The 24,528-nt window shown below is 45.6% G+C and overlaps 1 protein-coding gene and 1 long non-coding RNA gene across 4 annotated transcripts in view; both read left to right on the top strand.

Moving 5' to 3' along the window:
* Nucleotides 1-18,916, top strand: part of tspan11 (tetraspanin 11) — a 73,258-nt gene extending 54,342 nt beyond the window's left edge. For all 3 annotated transcript variants that reach the window (XM_043709832.2, XM_043709831.2, XM_087996894.1), the window contains 2 exons: nt 16,878-16,964; nt 18,192-18,916. In XM_043709832.2, the coding sequence (XP_043565767.1) occupies nt 16,878-16,964; nt 18,192-18,272 (168 nt within the window). In that variant the 3' untranslated portion in view covers nt 18,273-18,916. The remainder of the gene's footprint in view (nt 1-16,877; nt 16,965-18,191) is intronic.
* A 259-nt stretch (nt 18,917-19,175) lies between these two features.
* LOC148146726 (uncharacterized) lies at nt 19,176-23,181 on the top strand. The gene is made up of 3 exons (XR_015760332.1): nt 19,176-19,350; nt 19,455-20,328; nt 22,796-23,181. It is a non-coding gene; the product is annotated as an uncharacterized LOC148146726 (long non-coding RNA).
* The last annotated feature ends 1,347 nt before the right edge of the window (nt 23,182-24,528 follow it).

Genomic DNA, 24,528 nt, shown 5'->3' with positions numbered 1-24,528 from the left:
GGTTAGCTGGTTTTGTAATAAATCTTGACAAGAGTGAATTTTCAAAATTGAGGGTAGCTTTCCTAACCACGTTTCCAAACAATGCCAGATGGTGTTAAGAAGCTGAAGGCTATACGAATGAATAGGCGAAAGTGAGGACTGCAGATGCTGGAGATCAGAGGCAAGATTAGAGTGGTGCTGGAAAAGCACAGTCAGGCAGTTTCTTGCTTCTCGGATGCTGCCTGACCTGCTGTGCTTTTCCAGCACCACTCTATCCTAATGAATAGTCTGGTGTTGCTCATTCCTGACTCGTATTAAGCCTTTTAAAATGGCAGTTGATGCTGTTGGGAGCATCTTATTGCAAGATGACCAATTAGGAATAGGGAAAACAATGAGGTGCTTCAAAAGAAACTGAACTAATGTCAGAAGATGTAATCCACAGTTGGAAAGGAGACTTTGGAATTACTACTGGCTCTTAAACATTTTGAAGTTTATGCCCATCACGAGGACAAGGAACATTAATATAAAAGAGAATGTCCACCCTATGAATGTTCATACTTGTGAACCCCAGGCAGGGGTGTAATTTGAAAAATTGAGCATATAAATGTTTCCTGTACTTAAAATTGGCCGACTTGCGTTGTCCTGCATTACGACCCAACTTGTGGGCGAATCCACTTCAGTACGGACTCAAGACCTGAACCCATTCACAACTCCGGGACTACCTGTACACTGTCTGTAACTGCTTGGCATTCCAAGGGAAATTTAAATCTTGAAATACAAGGTTATTTTGATGGAACATGTTAATTGATCGTTACAACATGTCACTGTTAATATCACAGGAAAAGGTATTATAATTGCATACTCATGATCAAGAATGAAATGGTGCTGGAATGATTTGAAAAACTGAGAAGGAAAGATGACAAGAAATTGTGTGAATCCTGTATGAAGAATAAGTGAGGTTGAATGAATGAAATGTTCTTGTATTTTGTTGTATATTTACATTGTGTTTACCTTGTGATGAAACATTTAGAAATGGCATTTCTTTAAGGGTGGAGGCATATAAAGAATGTGTATGTGCTTTCAAACATAAATTGGGAAAACGGAAGTTTGCATACTGTTGTGTTGCAGATAATGTACCAGGTGTGCTTTGTCTTTTGATTTTGCAATTCAAAGGTCAAAACTGAATGGTATTTACATATTGGTTAAACAAGGTCATGGAACCTTTGAAGAATGAGGTATTAGAACATAGAACATAGAAGAATACAGCGCAGTACAGGCCCTTGGGCCCTCGATGTTGCACCGATCCAAGCCCACCTAAACTACACTAACCCACTATCCTCCATATACCTATCCAATGCCCTCTTAAATGCCCATAAAGAGGGAGAGTCCACCACTGTTACTGGCAGGGCATTCCATGAACTAACGACTCGCTGAGTGAAGAACCTACCCCTAACATCAGTCCTATATCTACCCCCCCTTAATTTAAAGCTATGCCCCCTTGTAATACCCGACTCAATACGCGGGAAAAGGTTCATACTGTCGACCCTATCTAACCCCCTAATCATCTTGTACACCTCAATCAAGTCACCCCTAAACCTTCTTTTCTCTAGTGAAAACAGCCCCAAGTGCCTCAGTCTTTCCTCATACGATTTTCCTTCCATACCAGGCAACATCCTGGTAAACCTCCTCTGCACCCGTTCCAATGCCTCCACATCCTTCCTATAGTATGGCGACCAAAACTGCACACAATATTCCAGATGCGGCCGTACCAGAGTCTTATACAACTGCATCATGACCTCAGGACTCCGGAACTCAATTCCTCTACCAATAAAAGCCAGTACGCCATATGCCTTCCTCACCGCACTATTTACCTGGGTGGCAACTTTCAGAGATCTGTGTACATGGACACCAAGATCCCTCTGCTCATCCACACTACCAAGTATCCGACCATTAGCCCAGTACCCCATCTTTTTGTTATTCTTCCCAAAGTGAATCACCTCGCACTTAGCTACATTGAATTCCATCTGCCACCTTTCTGCCCAGCTCTGCAGCTTCTCTATATCCTGCTGTAACCTGCCACATGCTTCCTCACTGTCAACAACTCCTCCGACTTTCGTGTCATCCGCAAACTTGCTCACCCAACCTTCTAACCCCTCTTCCAGGTCATTTATAAAAATGACAAACAGCAATGGTCCCAAAACAGATCCTTGCGGAACACCGCTAGTGACGGCACTCCATGAAGAAACTTTGCCATCAACTACTACCCTCTGTCTTCTTCCATCCAGCCAATTCCTAATCCAAACCTCCAACTCACCCTCAATGCCATATCTCCGTATTTTCTGCAGTAGCCTACCATGGGGAACCTTATCAAACGCCTTACTAAAATCCATATATACCACATCTACCGCTTTCCCCTCATCAACCTCCTTCGTCACCTTTTCAAAGAATTCAATAAGGTTTGTGAGGCACGACTTGCCCTTCACAAAACCATGCTGACTATCCTTGATCACATTATTCCTATCTAGATGTGCATAAATCCTATCCCTTACAATTCTCTCTAAGACTTTGCCCACAACAGAAGTGAGACTCACCGGCCTATAGTTACTAGGGCTATCCCTACTCCCCTTTTTGAACAAGGGAACCACATTTGCTATCCTCCAGTCTTCTGGGACTACTCCTGTAGACAAAGAGGACATAAAAATCAAGGCCAATGGCTCTGCAATCTCCTCCCTTGCTTCCCAGAGAATCCTAGGATAAATGCCATCAGGCCCAGGGGACTTATCTATTTTCACCTTTTCCAGGATTTCCAACACCTCTTCTCTACATACCTCAAAGCCATCCATTCTACTTATTTGTGCCTCAGTATTCTCATCGACAACAATGCCCTGTTCCTGAGTGAATACTGAAGAAAAGTATTCATTCAGTGTCTCCCCAATCTCTTCCGCCTCCACACGCAACTTCCCCCTACTATCCTTGACTGGACCTATTCCTACCCTAGTCATTCTTTTATTCCTAACATACCTATAGAAAGCCTTAGGGTTTTCCCTAATCCTATCTACTAAGGACCTTTCATGTCCCCTCCTTGCTGCTTTTAGCTCTCTCTTCAGGTCCTTCCTGGCTACCCTATAACTCTCAATCGCCCCAATTGAACCTTCACGTCTCATCTTGAGATAGGCCGCCCTCTTCCATTTAACAAGGGATTCCAATTCCTTATTAAACCACGGCTCCCTCGCACGACCCTTTCCTACCTGCCTGACAGGTACATAATTATCAAGGACACTCAATAGTTGCCCCTTGAACAAGTTCCACATATCATTTACACTCTTGCCTTGGAGTCTACTTTTCCAAGCCACACATCCTAAGTCATGCCTCACCGCATCATAATTTCCCTTACCCCAGCTATAATTCTTGCCCTGTAGTACACACTTATCCCTCTCCATCACGAGTGTAAAAATCACCGAATTATGGTCACTATCCCCAAAGTGCTCACCTACCTCTAATTCTAACACCTGGCCTGGTTCGTTACCCAGAACCAAATCCAGTATGGCCTCACCTCTTGTTGGCCTGTCTACATATTGTGTCAGGAAACTCTCCTGCACACATTGAACAAACACTGACCCATCTAACGAACTTGAGCTATAGCTTTCCCAATCAATATCAGGAAAGTTAAAGTCCCCCATAACAACCACCCTATTACTGTCACTCATCTCCTGAATCACCTTCCCAATCCTTTCTTCAATGATTCTAGGACTATTAGGAGGCCTGTAAAAGACTCCTAACAGGGTGACCTCACCTTTCCTATTCCTAACCTCAGCCCAAACTACCTCAGATGGCAAGTCCTCATCCATCGTCCTTTCCACCGCTGTAATACTATCTTTGACAAGCAATGCCACACCTCCCCCTCTTTTACCCCCACCTCTAAACCTACTAAAACATTTAAATCCCGGAACCTGCAACAGCCAATCCTGTCCCTGTTCTAGCCATGTCTCCGTAATAGCCACAACATCGAAGTCCCAGGTACCAACCAACGCTGCAAGTTCACCTACCTTATTTCGTATACTTCTTGCATTGAAGTATACACACTTCAAGCCACTTCCCTGTTTACAGGCACCCTCCTTGGAAATTGATGCCATGTTCCTCACCTCCCTACACTCCAGGCCCTGCACCCTGAAGCTACAATCTGGGTTCCCATGCCCCTGCCAAGTTAGTTTAAACCCCCCCCAAGAGCACTAGCAAACCTCCCCCCAAGGATACTGGTTCCCCTCAGGTTCAGGTGTAGACCATCCTGTTTATAGAGGTCCCACCGTCCCCAGAAAGAACCCCAGTTATCCAAAAACTGGAACCCCTCCCTCCTGCACCATCCCTTGATCATGTTGGGCTGAAAAACAATAGGCAGCATTTGGATTTTTAAGTAGCAGTTTGTTACAGACCTGAGAAGAGGCAGTTGAAGGCAATCTTCCAGAAAGCCTGCAAGCAAAGATGGCATTTCACACTTTCTCACATTTTGTTGGGTCAGACAAAATACTCAAAAGAACTCTGAAAAGAAGAACTTCTATCTCAAACAAAGGCTTAGGTCCAACTGACAGGCTACCAAACTGAACACTTTATTACTCTTCTGTCACAAATAAATGATTTCATAGCCAAAAGCCAAAATAACTGAGAAATTCAACTAATTTCACCCTTGTGGTTTGAACTCTTGATTCAGAGAATTTGTTTCTCTTTTCTTCTGTTTACCATCCATGAAACTTCTGCAGAGCTGTCCGTCTCGTACACAGAATTTATGAATGACTGTGTAAGTGTTAGATTTGCATTGCTGCGGTTAATAATTGATTTTGCCTCTTGGTAACGTAGGAACATAGAAAATAGGTGCAGGAGTAGGCTGCACCACCATTTGTGGCTAATGATGCATTTGTGGCTAATTAGCCACAATCATGGCTAATGATGCAATTTCAGTATCCCATTCCCACCCTCTCCCTATATTCCTTGATCCATTTAACTGCAAGGGCCACATCCAGCTCTCTCTTGAATATATCTCATGAATTGGCCCCAACGGTTTCCTGTTTGAAAGAGTTCAACAGGTTCACAACTCTCTGAGTGAAGACATTCTTCCTCATCTCAGTCCTGAATGGCCTATCTCTTATAGAGTCAGAGAGTCATAAAGATGTACAGTATGGAAACAGACCTTTCGGTCCAACCTATCCATGTTGACCAGATATCCCAACCCAATCTAATCTCACATGCCAGCACCTGGCTCATATCCCTCTAAACCCTTCCTATTCATAGACCCATCCAGATGCCTTTTAAATGTTGCAATTGTACCAGCCTCCACCACTTCCTCTGGCAGCTCATTCCATGCACGTATCACCCCTGTGTGAAAAAGTTGCCCCTTAGGTCCCTTTTATATCTTTCCGCTCTCACCCTAAACCTATGCCCTCTAGTTCTGGACTCCCCCACCACAGGGTAAAGACTTTGTCGATTTACCCTATCCATGCCCCTCATAATTTTGTAAACTTCTAAGTTTGTGAGAAGATTTGTAGCTCGGGTGCTCGTTGTTGTGGTTCTGTTCGCCGAGCTGGGAATTTGTGTTGCAGACGTTTTGTCCCCTGTCTAGGTGACATCTTCAGTGCTTGTGACCCTCCTGTAAAGCGCTTCTGTGATCGTTCCTCCGGCATTTGTAGTGGTTTGAATCTGCCGCTTCTGGTTGTCAGTTCCAGCTGTCCGTTGCAGTGGTCGGTATATTGGGTCCAGGTCGATGTGCTTATTGATTGAATCTGTGGATGAGTGCCATGCCTCTAGGAATTCCCTGGCTGTTCTCTGTTTGGCTTGTCCTATAATAGTAGTGTTGTCCCAGTCGAATTCATGTTGCTTGTCATCTGCGTGTGTGGCTACTAAGGATAGCTAGTCATGTCGTTTCGTGGCTAGTTGGTGTTCATGGATGCGGATCGTTAGCTGTCTTCTTGTTTGTCCTATGTAGTGTTTTGTGCAGTCCTTGCATGGGATTTTTGTAAACTTCTATAAGATCACCCCTCAGCCTCCGACGCTCCAGGGAAAACAGCCCTAGCTTTTTCAGCCTCTCCTTATAGCTCAAATCCTCCAACCCTGGCAACATCCTTGTAAACCTTTTCTGAACCCTTTCAAGTTTCACAACATCATTCCGATAGGAAGGAGACCAGAATTGCACACAATATTCCAACAGTGGCCTAACCAATGTCCTGTACAGCCACAACATGACCTCCCAACTCCTGTACTCAATACTCTGACCAATAAAGGAAAGCATACCAAACACCTTCTTCACTATCCTATCGACCTATGACACCACTTTCAAGGAGCTAGAAGCACTCCAAAGTCTCTTTGTTCGGTAACACACCCTAGGACCTTACCATTAAGTGTATAAGTCCTGCTAAGATTTGTTTTCCCAAAATGCAGCACCTTGCATTTATCGGAATTAAACTCCATCTGCCACTTCTCGGCCCATTGGCCCATCTGATCAACATCCTGTTGTAATCTGAGGTAACCTTCTTCGCTGTCCACTACACCTCCAATTTTGGTGTCATCTGCAAACTTCCTAACTGTGCCTGTCCAGTCCCATCAGGATTTGATACGTTTCTATGAGACCTCCCCTTATTCTTCTAAATTCCAGCAAATACAAGCCCAGTCGATACAATTTTTCCTCATGTCAAGAAGAAGTATGAAACAAGTAAGCTTTATATTTTTGTTTATTGATAGAACCTGTGTGAGTTCCTTTCTTCCTCGATAGCAGTCAAAGTCAGGCAGGTTAACCATCTTGGTGATTTGGTTGTCATTTATACGTTTGCAATGGATCATAGAATAATTATTAACGTACCCTTCCTGTGAGAAAATATCTGAAGTTATAACTAGCAAGATCAATGGATGTAGCAGTTTGGAGTTTTTTAGAGTGCATTCAAACATATGCCATATGCAATGCTAGTTTGCAAGAATACAGCTCATGGGGGAGAGATAATATATTAATATGTGTGAGGATTGGCGTGTGGCACAGAAAAGAGGACAGTTAGTGTGGCATTTTTAGGATAACTAGAGCTCATGGCAATAATTTTGTTCATTGGATTTTTAAATACCACCAGCTACAGGGGTTTGAAAGCATTAGCCTGCATTGCTGTGTTACTAATCCAGTGGCATTGCCACTACACTAACCTTTCCCCTGGGGTAAGCAAAGCAGACGTTTTCCCTGCCTGGAGAAGGGGGGTGGGGTGAGGGTTGTAAGTCATCATTTTCCAGATTGCGGACTAAGCCAGAAAAGTGGAAGCATCTCAGGAGAGAAACCCTCTGACCTACAGTGAAAGAGGCGAAAGTGAGGACAGCAGATGGTGGAGGTCAGCGTCAAGGTTAGAGTGGTGCTGGAAAAGCACAGCAGGTCAGGCAGCATCCGAGGAGCAGGAAAATCACCATTTTGGGCAGGAGCCCTTCATCAGGAAACCATCCTGATGAAGGGCTCCTACCCGAAACATTGATTTTCCTGCTCCTCGGATGCTGCCTGACCTGCTGTGCCTTTCCAGCACCACTCTAATCCCGACAGTGAAAGAGTCTATTGGTTATTAAGACAGTAAGGCAGCAGATCAACTGCTGGTCCTGTCTGCCTAGAGCTACTAACCTATCAGGGAATTCTCTTCCTCAGAAAGCTGTGGAAGCTCAGCCCTTGACCATTCAAGACTAAGGTCAATAGACTTTTGGATAATGGGGTAATCAAGGAATAGGGGGCTTGATTAGAGTCATAGAGATGTACAGCACAGAAGCAAACCATTCAATCCAACCCATCCATGCAACCAGATATCATAAACGAATCTAGTCCCATTTGTCAGCACTTGGTCCATACCCCTCTAAACCCTTCCTATTCATATTTACTTCAAGTCATAGAGATATACAACACAGAAATAGACTCTTCAGTCCAACTCATCCATGTCAATCATATATCCTAAATTAATCTATTCCCATTTGCCAATATTTGGTCCATATCCTTCCCAACCATTCCTATTCATATATCCATCCAGATGCCTTTTAAATGTTGTAATTGTAACAGTCTCCAACACTTTCTCTGGCAGCCCCTTCCACACCCTCTGCACGAAAGCTTTGCCCCTTAGGTCCCTTTTACATCTTTCCCTTCTCACCCCAAACCTATACCCTGTAGTTCTGTGCTCCTCTACCCTGGGAAAAAGGCCGTGTCTGTTTTCTCTATCCATGTCCCTCATGATTTTATAAACCTCTATAAGGTCACCCCTCAGCCTCTGACGTTCCAGGGAGTGAGTGGAACAGTGACGCTGTGGAGTCATGTAGTTTTTAAGTAGCTCTAGGGCCCAAACAGCCTCCTGCTCATATTTCCAAGATTCTTATGAAGCCTGTAGGTTTCCTAAAGGTTGTGTGTTTCTAACCAATCCCACATTCCAGCAGTTACAAACCAACATACCAGCTCTCATCAGAAGTAGGCCCCTCAGCCCCTTGAGCTCCATCCCACTTGAAAAGCTCATCTTTCTTTCAATTCCTGCCTGTCCCCAATAACATTCCACTCCCCCCTCTGCTTATCAAACATTTATCTATGTCTGCCTTAAAAATATTCAATGATTCTGCTTTCACTGACTTTTCTGGAAGAGTTCTAAAGACTCAAGGCCCACTGAGGGAAGAGAAAACAAAACCCTCATCTGTCTCAAATGGGCGACCCCTTATTTAGAAAAATTGAACTCCATTCTAGAATCTTCCACAAAAGGAAGCCTCCTTACCACATTCCAACCTTCCCCCTCACTTTCAAGACCCCTCAGGATTTGCCGTGTTTCAATCATTTCATGTTGATTGTCTTGGAAATAAATCTTGTATGTTTTTGAACAAACACTTCCCTGGAATCTTGGTTTCATGAAGGGGTGTGAGGGGGAAATAAACCTCTTTCTCCTAGATTCCCGCAGCAGGAATGCTTTCCCAATCCCCAGATTATGTTGTGACCTGCGGCAGAATACTGCGGATTGCTGGGATGGGGAGGGAATGTGAAGACTCCAGCAGTGTGTCGCTCAGTTAAATTGTCACTTTGATGCATTGGAATCTCCTGATAATTCTGTTGAATCCACACAAGCTGATCCACGATCCACAGGGACCGCGAGCTGAGCCAAGCTCTCATCAGCTGTCACGTTTCCCTAGCACTTGTGAAAAGAGGTCTCTGTTGACCATCAAACTGCATTCCCTCTCTGTTTCTTTCTCTCGGGCTCACAAGCTGCTAACAGCTGAATATTTGCCGAGAAGTTGTAAGATTTGACAGCCAGTCACAGTCCAGCTGCCACGTGACTTATTCATCAGCAGCTCATTTTATCCCGAACTTAATCAGTTGCTGAATATCCCACCTCAGCGACTGAATTTTTCCTCTTAGTGACAACATAAACTCTGGCAGGCTTGACATTTCTATTACATACGCTGTTATCTCCTTAACAGAAAACCAGTTAACTATGTCAGACACAATTTGGCTGTTCACAATTCCCAGCCGGCCGTCCTCAATTAACCCATGTCATTTTGTGTTAGTGTTAACGTGATTGCATCCAGTCACCTTGTTGATGATGTTTGATCTCCAGTTATCTGACTGTGAGTCTGCGTTGATGATGCTCCTGGTTTCTGCATCCCCTGTGTTTTTTTAATCCATTCTTGGAATGTACAGCGGCTGTGTCGCTCTGGAGAAGACAATGGGGGTGAGCTGCCTTCTTGAACCAGGTGGTGTGGGTACACCCACAGCGCCATCACAGAAGATGTTCAGAATCCCAATGACAGTGAAGAAATGGCAATAAATTACCAAGTCAGCACTTGAAGAGGAACTTCCAGGTGGTGATGGTGTCCCCATGTGTCTGCTACCCTGCTCTATCTAGATGGAAGGGTTTGGAAGGTGCTGTCAAAGAGCCTCTGTGTCCCAGGGTTACAGTCAGAGTTTCTCCTGTTCCTTCTCTGAATATTCCAGGATATAGTTTGGGTCTTTTCCATTTTGACTACCACCTTTAAATCACACAACACCAGGTTATAGTCCAGAGTGTGGTGCTGGAAAAGCACAGCAGGTCAGGAAGTATCCGAGGAGCAGGAGAATTGGCGTCTCGGGCATAAGGCCTTCATCAGGAATGAGGCCTCACTCCTGATGAAGGGCTTATGCCCAAGACATCAATTCCAACACCACACTGTCAACTCTGATCTCCAGCATCTGCAGTCGTCACTTTCTCCTACCAGGTTATAGTCCAACAGGCTTATTTGGAGGTACAAGCTCTCGGAGTGCTGCCCCACTAGCTATCTGATGAAGGAGCAGCACTACAAAAGCTGTGCGTCGAAATAAACCTGTTGGACTATAACCTGGTGTTGTGTGATTTTTTTAAAACTTTGTCCATCCCAATCCAATACTGGCACCTCCACACCTTTAATTTGAATATTAATTGTGTTTAATTCAATGCAGGTGGAGGGCATTAATTGGTGTTTGACTTAAGCACATGTGTGAGGCCCTCTTGTGGCATAGTGGTAGTGTCCCCACCCCTGGACTGGGAGGGCTGGGTCCAAATCCCACCTGCTCCAGAGATGTGTAATTACATTGCAGAACAGGTTGGTTAGAAAATTGGTTAAATAAAAAAGAATCTGAAGCATATGTAGGGGCTCTTGTGGTGCAGTAGTACTGTCCCTACCTCTGATCTGGGAGGCCAGGATTCAAAAGATTCACAAGGATATTGCTGGAATTGAAGGATTTGAGCTATAGGGAGAGGCTTAACAGGCTGGGGGCTGTTTTCCCTGGAGCGTTGGAAGTTGAGAGGTGACCTTATAGAGGTTCATAAAATCATGAGGGGCATGTATTGGGTGAATAGTCAAGGTCTTTACACTGGGGTGGGCGAGTCCAGAACTAGAGGGCATAGATTTAAGGTGAGAGGGGAGAAATTTAAAAGGGACCTAAGGGGCCATGTTTTTATGCAGAGGATGGTGTGTGTATAGAATGTGCTGCCAGAGGACTAGTATAATTACAACATTTTAAATGCATCTGGATGGGTATATGAATAGGAAAGGTTTGAATGCTGGCAAAATGGGACGAGATGAAGTTAGGATATCTGGTTGACATGGATGAGATGGCTGAAGGGTCTATTTCTGTGCTGTATATATCTATGACTCAAAGTCCCAACTGCTCCAGAGGTGTTTTACACCGTTTCTGAACAGGTTAGTTCAGAAAGCAAGCCCCTTCAGCACGTGCGGAGAAAAACATATGAACCTGACCAGGTGACTGAGATACAAAATCAGCTTCTCACCTTCAAGAAAAATGTAAATTCTCTCCAGTGGGGCAGGCCTGAAATCTCACCATCATATTAAGACAACAACTCACTGAGATTGTCTGCCTTTCCAATTAATGATATAGCCAGGAAAGGGATTGAGGATCTGAAAAGTGACTACAGAGAGCTAGGTTGGAAGCTGAAGAGCAGGACAAGTAGTGTATGATCTCGGGTTTGCTACCGGTGCCACGAGATAGTGAGCTGAGGAACAGTCAGCGAATGCAGCTTAACACGTGTCTGCGAGGCTGGTGCAGGAGGGAGGGCTTCAGATACCTAGACCATTGGGATACCTTCTGGGGAAGGTGGGACCTGTACATGAAGGAGGGGTTGCACCTGAACTGGAGGGGTACAAATGTCCTGGGTGGGAGATTTGCTCGTGTGATTTGGGACGGTTTAAACTAGTTTGGCAGGGGGTTGGGAATCAGAGCCACATGTCTGAGAGGGGTCAGTTGCAGACAGGACAGTGACAGGATATATTGAATCTATCTGGAAGGTTTATCAGGCAATGAGACATAGGGATCGGTTAAAGTGTGTTTGCTTTAATGCAAGGAGTGTCCGGAATAAGAGTGACGAACTTAGAGCATGGATCAGTACTTGGGGCTACGATGTTGTGGCCATAACAGAGACGTGGGTTTCACAGGGGCAGGAATGGTTGCTTGATGTTCCAGGGTTTAGAACATTTAAAAAGAACAGGGAGAGTGGAAAAAGAGGAGGGGGTGCTAATCAGAGAGTGCGTCACAGCTACAGAAACAAAGGTTGTTGAGGAAGGTTTGTCTACTGAGTGGAAGTTAGGAACAGCAAGGGAACAGCTACTGCATTGGGGATTTTCTACAGACCACCTAATAGCAGTAGAGAGATTGAAGATCTCATAGGCGGGCAGATTCTGGGAAAATGCAAAAGTAGCAGGGTTGTTGTTATGGGTGATTTCAACTTTCCCAATATCGACTGGAACCTCCTAAGTGCAGATGGTTTGGATGGAGCCGTTTTTGTCAGGGGTGTTCAGGAGGGTTTCCTTACTCAGTATGTAGACAGACCAACAAGGGGAGAGGCCATTTTGGATTTGGTGCTCTGCAATGAGCCAGGACAGATGTCAGATCTCGCGGTGGGAGAGCACTTTGGTGAAAGTTATCACAACTGCCTCACATTTAGCACAGACTTGGAGAGTGAAAGGAGCAGTTACAGAGGGAAGATATTTAATTGGGGAAAAGGAAATTATGACGCTATCAGACAGGAGTTGGGAAGTACAGACTGGGAGCAATTGTTCCACAGAAAGGGCACAGCAGACATGTGGAGACTATTTAAGGAGCAGTTGTTGCGAGTGATGTGCAAATTTGTTCCTCTGAGACAGGTAAGAACGGGTAAGATTAAGGAACCTTAGATGACAAGAACAGAGGAGCTTCTTGTCCAAAGGAAGAAGGCAGCTTACGTAAGGTGGAGGAAGCAAGGATCCAGCACAGCTTTAGAGGATTACAGGCTTGCTAGAAAGGAGCTCAGAAATGGACTGAGGAGAGCCAGGCGGCGGCACGAAAAAGGCTTGGCAAGAAGGATTCGGGAGAACCCAAAGGCATTTTACTCATATGTGAGGAATAAGAGAATGATCAGGGAGAAGGTAGGGCGATCAGAGATAGCGGAGGGAACTAGTGAGTGGAGTCTGAGCAGATGGGGGTAGACTTAAGTGAGTTTTTTGCTTCGGTTTTCACCAAGGAAAGGGAACTTGTTGTAAATGAAAACTTTGAGGAGCTGGGATACAGTGTTGATCAGATCAAGATTGATGAAGTTGATGTGCTAGAAATTTTGGCAAACATTACAATTGATAAGTCCCCAGGGCCAGACCAGATTTATCCTAGGCTGCTCCGGGAAGCGAGAAAGGAGGTTGCTAAGCCACTGATGAGGATCTTTGCCTCCTCACTCTCCACGGGAGTCATACCGGAGGATTGGAAGGAGGCGAATGTTCTACTTTTCAGGAAGGGTAATAGGGAAATCCCTGGCAATTACAGACCAGTCAGTCTTACGTCTGTGGTCAGCAAAATTCTGGAAAGAATTCTGAGGGATAGGATTTATGACTATTTGAAAAAGCATAGTGTGATTAAAGGCAGTCAGTATGGCTTTGTGAGGGGCAGGTCATGCCTCACAAACCTTATTGAGTTCTTTGAGGAGGTGTCAAGACAGGTCGACAAAGTTCGAGCAGTGGATGTGGGGTGTATGTGGACTTCAGCAAGGCATTTGATAGGGTTCCCCATGATAGGCTCATTCATAAAGTGAGGAAGTATGGGATACAGGGAGGATTGGCTATCTGGATTTAGAATTGGCTAGCTGACAGAAGGCAGAGAGTGGTTGTAGATGGACAGTATTCTGCCTGGAGATCAGTGTTGAGTGGGGTCCTGCAGGGCTCTGTTCTTGGGCCTCTGCTCTTTGTAGTTTTTATAAATGACTTGGATGAGAAGATTGAGGGGTGGGTTAGTAAATTTGCCGATGACACAGGGTTTGGAGGTGTCATCGATAATATAGAGGGCTACTGCAGGCTGCAGCGTGACATAGACAGGATGCAGAGCTGGGAAAGACACAGAGGCTTTGGAGAGGGTGCAAAGAAGGTTTACCAGGATGCTGCCTGGACTGGAGGGCTTGCCTTATGAAGAAAGATTGAATAAGCTCAGACTTTTTTCTCTGGAGAGAAAGAGGAAGAGAGGAGACCTGATCGAGGTGTACAAAATAATGAGAGGAATAGATAGAGTCAATAGCCAGGGACTTTTCCCCAGGGAAGGATTGACTGGTACAAGGAGTCATAGTTTGAAGATACTGGAAGGAAGGTATAAAGGAGACGTCAGAGATAGGTTCTTTATGCAGAGTTGTGAATGCATGGAATGCATTGCCAGTTGATGTGATGGAAGCGAAGTCATTGGGGACATTTAAGCGACTGCTGGACATGCACATAGATAGCAGTGAGTCGCAGGGTGAGTAGGTTAGTGACTATATTTTACATTAGGATCAAGTCTCAGCACAACATGGTGGGCCTAAGGGCCTGTTCTGTGCTGTACTTTTCTATGTTCTATGTTATATAACTTCTGCCCAGTGAGAAACCCAATATTTCATGTATCCAACACAGCAGGGTGTGCCACAGGTAGTTCTGTTGTTGCTGCTTTGTCTTAATTGCGTGGCAGTTTTAAACAACGCATCAGTTCACTTGCACTGTCACTTTGTCAGTCCCTGTCCAATAGGAGGAAGTTAGCCTATCCCATTGGCCAGCTCTAAACTCAGTTGGTGTACGGCGCGTGGAGTCAGCCTGAGGTTCAAGAGCATGGAACTATGGGAACGGTCAAAGGGAGGGAGGGTAACTGGGTCAAAGATCCAGAGTCTCGGTCCGTGGCCAGTTCAGGTGAGTGGTAGGATTTGTCCACGGTAATGTACTTTCTGCAGGCAACTTATGTCTGGGGCTGTTGTGCAGCAGAGAGAATGGTCACAATGACTAGGACACAGTGTGGTAAGATGGGAGGTGGAAGCTGAGGGTTGGGGAGCAGAGGGTCAAGGAATACAGGGCACTGGTGGCCTTGATCAGTGGGACCTGGATGGTGAGGGGCTCCAGAGACACAATGTTAGAGTGAACGGTCACTGAGAAGCTCAGCAGAAATGGGAGGGTGGATGGGACCATGAACTGGTGAGGCAGGAACAGAACGGGCCAACTCGAAGGGTGAATTTCAATGTCTTCCAAAATAACGGCGACATTCCTGTTTAATTTCTAAAGGGTTTCACACAGAGTGAGAGGGGGTTTCATTTGGTGGGAGTGCAGGGTTTCAACTTGGATTTCCTGGTCATCTGAAGGGACTACGTATTAATCAGGAGCCCAGAGGGTGGAGGAAGCTGCAACATAACCAGCAACTCAACACAACGCAGTCTCACATTCTGACATGTTTCCATGAATTAGTGGAGGAAGAGCACATTGTGGCTTGATTACTATCTTCTGATGTCTCAGTTATGCAATAAGCAATTCCGTTTGTTTGTAGCGAACAGGACCCTGCATTTGCAATGTGTGTCTCTTTTCAGCAATATACAAGTTATTTAATTTCACCTGACTGTGCATTAGTATCCTGAGGCTTCTAATGGTCTCCACAACCTTCCAGATTGACCAGAGGGCGAGTTTGTCAGTCACCTCAGTTTTATTGAGGACGAGGTCAAGCAAGTTATTTCCTGATGTTGGTTACATCATTACCTGGCAAAGGGCCCATCTGGCATCTGGGCCTTGGGGTGGTAATTGAACCACTGATTTATTTGATCTGAGGTTTTCTCAAGTGATGCTCAACATTGGTGAGATGCAAAAGTTAGAAATGATCACAAGGTTTGCTTGGTTGAATTTCTCACGAGATATGATGGATTAAGTCTTTTTGTTGCAGTTGCTTTGTATTGATTGTTTGGAAGGTCGCTCAAGGCTGGCTGGAAAGATTCTGATTGTCCACATGGAGTGTTACTGGAGTAAGATGTAATAAGAGTAGGTATTCCATTTAATACTTCATTGCCAGTCAAGAATCATAACCATCTGAGGCTAGAACAAGGAGGCACAGTTTAAGAATGAAGGGATATGCCTTTGAGATGGAAGTGAAGAAAATTTGTTTTCTCTCTTGAGTCTTTGCAATGGACTTCCCCAGACAGTCATTAGATATTTTTTAAAGACAGAGATAACTCAGAGGTCAGTCAATAGATGCTTGATGAGACCTCAATTAGATCAGTCATGATCTTTATTGAATGGCAGAGCATACTTGAGGGGCTGATTGGTCTGTTCATTTTTACCGTACTACCACACCCATGACCAATGGTACTATTCCCTGCGGGACCGCTCTTGTGGTCCAGTGGTAGTGTCCCTAGCCTTGGCCCAGGATGCCTGGGTTCAAATCCTACCTGCTCCAGAGGTTAAATTAAAACTAGTCATCAATGAATGCAGTGCAAAGGAATAATTTGAAATGCAGGTCAATGTTCTTAGCCACTTAATAATGCATAGGACAGGAAATAGCTCAGTGTAAATGAATACTTTGCATTTCCTAATTTGGATTACTTTAATTTTAAACTATCAGTTAATGGTCATTTTATGAAACGTCTAATCACAATGTCATGGAGGTTTATCCTTCCAATTCTGGACATATGCTGCTCCTGAGGGCTGATTTTTACCCAGTCTCATGTTCCTTTCATTCTGAACACTTCAGTCAGCAACCATTCATTTTATTTGTCAATGTTCAAATCGCATCGATCACCACTTCATGGCAAATCACTGATTTGCTATAAATTTCCCTCTAATCTCTCCCTTAATGTGGTTTTCCTGACCTCCCTTTCGCCTGTTAACTCTCTGTCCTTAATTTTTTCCTTCAATGTTCTTGAACTCAATGAAAGAAACCCAAGCTGTACAGGATTTCTAATCCCTCACTGCTGATACCTTCCTGAGTGGGTTGCACTCCATCTGACCTTACAGCAAGATGCCACAGTGTTCCCAAGGTTTCCTACTCCTTTTGTCTTTGACATTTCCATTTGAGAGTTCTGGGAATATAACCGATTCATTCTTAGCAGCTAAGCTTGCATGAACCGCAGCAAATGGGTATTTGATGTTGAACATGTTGTTTGCAGGGTGGATGCATTACCATATTAGAACAGACCCTGGCAGAAAACACCCTGATCATTGGAGCAGTTGGCATTGGTGTAGCTTGTCTTCAGGTGAGTCCCCTCGTCATTCTTGGGATGTCACTGGCAGTAGTTCTTTCACTGAGTGCATTGAGGTGAGGATGGTGGTACTGAGAGGAAGGACTGGGGTTCCAATCCACCATGTTTGTGTATTATCTCCAGCACCTGTTCTGGTCAAACTCTCCTGCAGTAGGTGTGTGCCCACACTGCAGACCCAGACTGATATCCCTGTGATTGGGGTGAGCCCACACTGCAGACCCAGACTGATACCCCTGTGATGAGGTATGCCCACACTGCAGACCCAGCCTGATATCCTTGTGATTGGGGTGTGCCCACACTGCAGACCCAGCCTGATACCCCTGTGATGGGGGTGTGCCCACACTGCAGACCCAGCCTGATCCCCCTGTGATTGGGGTATGCCCACACTGCAGACCCAGACTGATATCCCTGTGATGGGGGTGAGCCCACACTGCAGACCCAGCCTGATACCCCTGTGATGGGGGTGAGCCCACACTGCAGGACCAGCCTGATACCCCTGTGATTGGGGTATGCCCACACTGCAGACCCAGCCTGATACCCCTGTGATGGGGTGAGCCCACACTGCAGACCCAGCCTGATCCCCCTGTGATTGGGTGTGGCCACACTGCAGACCCAGCCTAATACCCCTGTGATTGTGCCCACACTGTAGATCCAGACTGATACCCCTGTGATGGGGGCGTGCCCACACTGTAGACCCAGACTGATATCCCTGTGATGGGGGTGTGCCCACACTGCAGAGCCAGCCTGATACCCTTGTGATTGGGGTGTGCCCACACTGTAGACCCAGCCTGATACCCCTGTGATGGGGGTGTGCCCACACTGCAGACCCAGCCTGGTACCCCTGTGATGGGGGTGTGCCCACACTGCAGAGCCAGCCTGATACCCCTGTGTTGGCCTCCTTTGGTGCCAGAATAAATTCAATGTCTGAGCCTCCACTGCAGTTCATGGGCTGCATTGAAGTGGGTAACCCAACAAAGTATCAATCTCCAGTCAGTTGAGCTCCTTCATCAGCTGGGTGATAGCAATGATAAGTGACCCAGTAAATAAATTTCAGATTGTAATGCACTTGAGCTGGTGTGGTTCAGGCAGGTTTCGGTTTTGGATGTTTACCTGACCTGTTATTTAATATGCTGGGCACTGGTTGCATTTTTCAGCTGCAAGCTGTAACTATGGAGATTGTTAAGTGGTTAAGTTCTAAAGCTGTGTTTCTTTGTCTTGCAGCTGATCGGGGCGGTCATTACAGCTTGTTTCATCTGTGCACTCATCAGAGAACAGGAAGAGGAGGAGTACTCTCAGACCTGATTGGCCAGTCACTAGCCTGTGGTTGTTTGCTTGCTTTGAACCAAAGTTGCTCTCAATCCCCTTCTCACAGCTACTCTGACCCCGAACCTCCTGTCCCCACATCGTTGCTGTTGAGTTGCAATTGTTTGATTTCCACGGCCAACTTTCTTTGAACATGTCACCATTAGAACGAAGTGAATCTCTTCCGTGATATAGAGATAAACATATGTTTAATGACACCCATCCTGGTATTTCTCTCCTTTTGATCTCACTCAGAGCAAGCAGGCTATGGTGGGACTGTATAAAATGCTGGTTAGGCCACAGTTGTAGTAGAGTCCTATAGCAGGGAAACAGACCCTTTGGACCAACCAGTCCATGTTGACCATGTTCCCAAACTAAACTAGTCCCACCTGCCTGCCCTTCTCCCATATACCTCCCAAACCTTCCTATTCATGAATGTACCCAAATGTCTTTTAAACATTGTAACTGTTCCCATGTCCACACTTCCTCGGGCAGTTCATTCCACACTCGAACCACTCTGTTTAAAAGCTCTGGTCACCACATTACAGGAGGGATGCGTTTGCGCAATAGAGGGTGCACAGGAGATTTACCTGGGTACTGCCCGGGATTGGAGAGTCTGACGGGGGGTAAATGAGTGTGCGAGGCCAGGGGAAAGATGTGAGGAGAGGGAAGATGAACAGAGAGGGAGATGAGGAGATGGTGAGCCTTGGGGAGAGGGAAGATGCAGGAAGAGATGAAAGGATGGGTAATCTGAAGGGGGGAGGGGAGGGGACATGACAGATGGAGGTTATGTGGGGGAGAGAAGATGTGGAGGAGAGAGATGAAGCAAAAGGGAGATGTGGAGTTAGGGAGATATGGAGAGAGAGTTGAGGAGTTGGAGTTATAGGTGGGAGGTGAGGGAAGCCGAAATAATGGTGGAGCTGGAGGGAGAGATGAGGGAATGGGGTGATAAGAGGGGTAGCGGATGAGAGGAAGAGACATGAGGGATGAAGGGATGTGGAAAGACGGAAGAAAAAGATGAGGGGAGACAGAAATGAGGAAAGCAGGGAGCTGAGGAGAATGGGTGATGGGGGCTGGAGTTAGTGTTGGGGTTCTGGATTAGTGGTGCTGGAAGAGCACAGCAATTCAGGCAGCATCCGAGGACAGGCAAAATCGACGTTTCGGGCAAAAGCCCTTCATCAGGTTAGTGTTGGGGTGGCAATGAGATCAGGGGAGAGACTGAGGGAAAAGGAGAAGGTGGAGAAGTGCCTTTTTCCAATAAGGAAATTTCTGATCAGACTGTTAATAATCTCTTTGAAAAAGCTGGAGTATTTTAAACAAAATGCACTCCTACCCACCCCCGACAAACTTTTATTTCAGTCAACCCATGTCTAAAACCGGAGAGAAAATAGAAAAGCCTGTTTGATTTGAGGTGAAGTTCTTTTTTGACTTTGACAGGATCACCACAGAACGGTGCAAACTGAGATTGTGGTGATATCAGTGGAGTTCCCTTTGCATACTCTGGCTCTATGTTCCAGTGTGTAGGAACGCAGCACCGGTTTCACATGCTGTTCTCACAGATGAACGCAAGCATGGGTCAGTATCACCTCCAAGTCCAAGTTATCTTTTGGACAGTCACTGAACAAAATCATCTCAAGGTTTGGAGATTAAAAGTGAAATGAGTGAATTATTTCAATCCGTTTTGGCTCAGCCCCAGGACGTATTGATCTCAGATACTGGAGGAAAGCTGGGAGGTGGACAGCATGACCTTTGATCCATGACCCATGGCCACCATTGGCCCTACCACTGATTAATATTGGTTATATGTCAATGCACGACCTGCTACATTAACCATATGCAATACTGTATTTGTGTGGGACTTGTGGATGATGCATGTTGTTCAGTGATGGTCCAAAAATACAGCCAAACATCAGGGAAGCCCCCCCAGTGCCGAACAAATGTTCCCTGTTTTCTGTCTTAACCGAACAGTTCTGTCAATGCTCTCAGTGTAATTGTAATTTTCCACCACATGCTTCACATCTTGGATGGCTTTCTGAAGAGGATTCTCATCATACGAGTGAGTTTACTTTAACCCTCTCCACATTAACTATTGCTGGTACTCCAACTTCTCTACAGTACCCAATCCAGACTGCTCACCCTCAGGAGAGTGACCAATCATGGCTGTTGTAGCATGGGGTGATAATGAAGCACTAGGAACCAGTGGAAAGCTTTCTCAAGAAGCCAACATAGGCAAGGTGGACTGAATGGTCACTTTCTGTGCTGTATAATAGATTATTCCTGCCTAAAACACTGTCTCAGTGTGGTGTACTGAGGGAGTGCTGCACTGTCAGAGGGTCAGTAATGAAGGAGTGCAGCATTGTCAAAGGGTCAGTGCTGAGGGAGTGTCGCACTGTCCGAGGGTCAGTACTGAGGTAATGCCGCACTGTCTGAGGGTCAGTACTGAGGGAGTGATGCACCATCAGAGGGTCACTATTGAAGGAGAGCCGCACTGTCAGAGGGTCAGTACTGAGGGAGGGCCGCACTATCAGAAGGTCAGTACTGAGAGAGTGCCGCACTATCAAAGGGTCATTGCTGAGGGAGTGCTGCAGCGTCAGAGGTTCAGTACTGAGGGAATAGTGTACTGTTAAAAGGTCAGTACTGAGGGAGTGCTGCATTTTCAGAGGGTTAGTGCTGAGAATGTGCTGCATTGTCAGAGGGACAGTACTGAGGGAGTGCTGCACTGTCAGAGGGTCAGAACTGAGACAGTGCCGCATTATCAGAGGATCATTGCTGAGGGAGTGCTGCAGCATCAGAGGGTCAGTACTGAGGGAGTGCCACACTGTTAGAGGGTCAGTACTGAGGAAGTGCCACACTGTCAGAGGGTCAGTACTGAGGGAGTGCCGCACTGTCAGAGGGTCAGTACTGAGGGAGTGCTACATTGTCAGAGGATCAGTGCTGAGGGAGTGCTGCACTGTCGGAGGATCAGTGCTGAGGGAGTGCTGCACTGTCAGAGGGTTAGTGCTGAGGGAGTGCTGCACTGTCGGAGGATCAGTGCTGAGGGAGTGCTGCACTGTCAGAGAGTCAGTGCTGAGGGAGTGCTGCACTGTCAGAGGGTTAGTGCTGAGGGAGTGCTGCACTGAGGGAGGGTTGGTATTGAGGCAGTATTGCATTGTCATTCAGCACAAATAACTTAGGGAAGGTGATAGCCTAGTGGTATTATTGCTGCACTGTTAATCTAGAGAGCCAGGAGATGTTCTGGGGGACTAGGTTTGAATCCTGCCATGGCAGATTGTGGAATTCAAATTCCACAAAACATCAGGATTTAAGAGGCTAATGATGACCATGAATCCATTGCCAATTGTCGGGAAAAACCCATCTGGTTCACTCATGCCTACATGTGACTCCAGACCCACAGCAATGTGTTTGATTATTAAGTGCCCTCTGGGCTATTGGGGATGGTCAATAAATGCTGGCCTAGCTAGTGGTGGCCACACCCCTTGAAAGAATGAGTAAAAACAACAAAAATAAGTGAAATGTGTGTGAGGTTGCTTTATGCAACTTTAATGATTTTTAGATTACATCATTGAGCAGGCTGGAATATGTAATTGGCTCTCAATGTTTCAGGATGTCCAAGTACTCAAAGGTGAAACATGTATTTTTGTCCTAGTTTCGAGACTGAGAATTTAATTCCTTTCAGTCATGTTGTTGACCCAGCAGATCCCCTGTTTTGATCCAGAATTTCATTGAGTTACCATTACAGAACTAGGCTAATCTTTGATCTGAAGTCACATGACATCACCAGACAAAGGGGCAGTACTCCTGAAATGCTGTGATTTCAAATAAACCTGTTGGACTATAACCTGGTGTCTTCTGGCTTCTGACATTGTCCACCCACTCCAACACTAGCACCATCAATCTTTGATCTTTTCATGGGCATTGATGGAGTTTGTTGGCTTTCCATTATTGCCATTGAACGGAGGGTAATTAAGGCCATGTTTGCGTGGGCCAGGAGCTGCAGGTAGCCTCGACTATATTTACTTCTCTATAGGCCATGAATGAACACGATGGGTTTTTAACAACAATCAGTGATAGCTTTGTGGTCACCATCGCTTACATGAGCTTTCAATTCTAGATTTATTCATTGAATTCAAATTCCACCAGCTGCTGTATGAGCCAACCTTCCCAGAGTGGCATTTGATTTACAGTTCAGTGATAATCACTGCTATACCATAAACACCCTCTATTCTGGCGCAGCTGCTGTTTATACCGCACCATCACTGCAGCCCCCCACGCTACTCTAATCTCACTCCATTCATCTATCCCCTTATTCTTTTCCACTCTGTGTGGTTCTGCGGTATCCCTTTATCTGTAACTATGTTACTCACCTCAAACACTTGCTGCAGTAGTGAATTCCTCATTCTGGGTTCTGGCTACCCCACCCCCTATTGACCAGCATAGTATTTAGCTTTCTATAGTAAAGGATTTCTACCGTGTCAGTCACATATTGCATATGTAAGTTTAGTTCTTCTGCTCTTATTTTACAGATTTGGGGAGTTACGTTTCATTTGCGGTTTTTACAGAAGAACAAAAATGGACCAGCGCTGACCATCTATCCCCTTCACTTTGACTGTATACTCATTGCTGAGAAGTTCCTTCAGACCAAGTTAAAATTTATTGAAGCGTTATATCGATGTGTGGGAATGCTGAGACAATATAATTTATAAATCATTTATAAACCAACCTGCTTTGCTGACCTTGTGTGCTGCTGTACCCCTGGCTAAACCTTCGCTTTAATGAAGATGTTGCCAGATGGCTTTGGTTAAAATTTAACCTGAGATCCAGTCTTGCTAAGGATCTGTTGTACTGACTGCATCAGATAGAACCTGTATGCTCACTTATTGATTTCAATACAAATGTGAAAGAGAATGTGCGTAAAGAGTTAATTTCACATATTGAAATTGTTGTTAATCTCATTTCTGGACTGATTTCCTTTTTAACTCACTCATGGGATATGGGTTTCACTGGCTGGGCCCACATTTATTGCCCATCCCTAACTTCTGTTGAGAAAGTAGTGGTGAGCTGCCTTCTTGAACCACTGCAGTCTATGGTAGACCCATAATGCCCGCAGGGAGGGAATTCCAGGATTTTGACATAATGAATAAACAGTGATATATTTCCAGTTCGGAATGGTTAGTGATTTGGAGGTGAACTTGCAGGTGGTGGTGTTCCCATATAGATGCTGTCCTTGTCCTTCTAGATGGAAGTGGTTGTGGGTTTGGAAGGTGCTGTCTAAGGAGTGATGGTGAACTTCTGTAGTACACCTTGCTGACTGTAAACTCTGCTGCTACTGAACGTCGGAGGTGGAGGGAGTGGATGCTTGTGGATGGAGTGTCAATTAAATGGGTTGCTTTGTCTTGGATGGTGTCGAGCTTCTTGAGTGTTGTTGGAGCTGCACCCATCCAGACAAATGGGGAGTATTCCATCACACTCCTGACTTGTGCCTTGTAATGGTGAAAATGTGTTGCTGGAAAAGCGCAGCAGGTCAGGCAGCATCCAAGGAACAGGAGAATCGACGTTTTGGGCATAAGCCCTTCTTCAGGAAGCGAAACGTCGATTCTCCTGCTCCTTGGATGCTGCCTGACCTGCTGCGCTTTTCCAGCAACACATTTTCAGCTCTGATCTCCAGCATCTGCAGTCCTCACTTTCTCCTTGTAATGGTGGACAGGTTTTGGGGAGTCTAGAGGTAAGTTACTTGTTTGATTGATCAGATCTATTGTCATGTATATTTATTACAAATACAGTGAAAAGCGTTGTTTCATGTCGCCACTCTCCAGCGCCATCTTGAAACACAGAAAATAAACCAAAAACATGGAATATAAAGCCAGAAAAATAAGACAATAAAGTTTATCTTGTAGTCTTACCTCAGTAAGGTGAAGTGGTCTTTGGAACAGCTCCTGCTTCTCTTACCCCTGGATGCGGCCTCCTCCACCCTGATGCCTCCAGTCCCTGCTGCTAAAACCAATGACAGTAGCGCAGAAACCACGTTTCACTCCAACTGCAGCTGGAACAAAGAGTCGCCACTCTCCAGCTCCGTCTCACCTCCGCTATGATAAGTTCACACTGGGCCAACTTCTTTAATGCCGTAGAGTCCTGCACTGGAACCAAACTCATTCTCATTGCCACTCCCACCACCAGGTGCCCAAGTCTAGCGTCCAACCTGAAGCCTCAGCTCAGCCTGCGGGTCTAGACCAGAGGATTAAGCCCGGGACCTGTTCCT

Source organism: Chiloscyllium plagiosum, unplaced genomic scaffold (genome assembly GCF_037043375.1).
Source record: "Chiloscyllium plagiosum isolate Xiang-an unplaced genomic scaffold, Cpla_swu_hap1 HiC_scaffold_19, whole genome shotgun sequence".
Lineage (NCBI taxonomy): Eukaryota > Metazoa > Chordata > Chondrichthyes > Orectolobiformes > Hemiscylliidae > Chiloscyllium > Chiloscyllium plagiosum.
The sequence above is the reverse complement of the archived record's forward strand: the minus strand, read 5'-3'. Positions and strand labels throughout refer to the sequence as shown.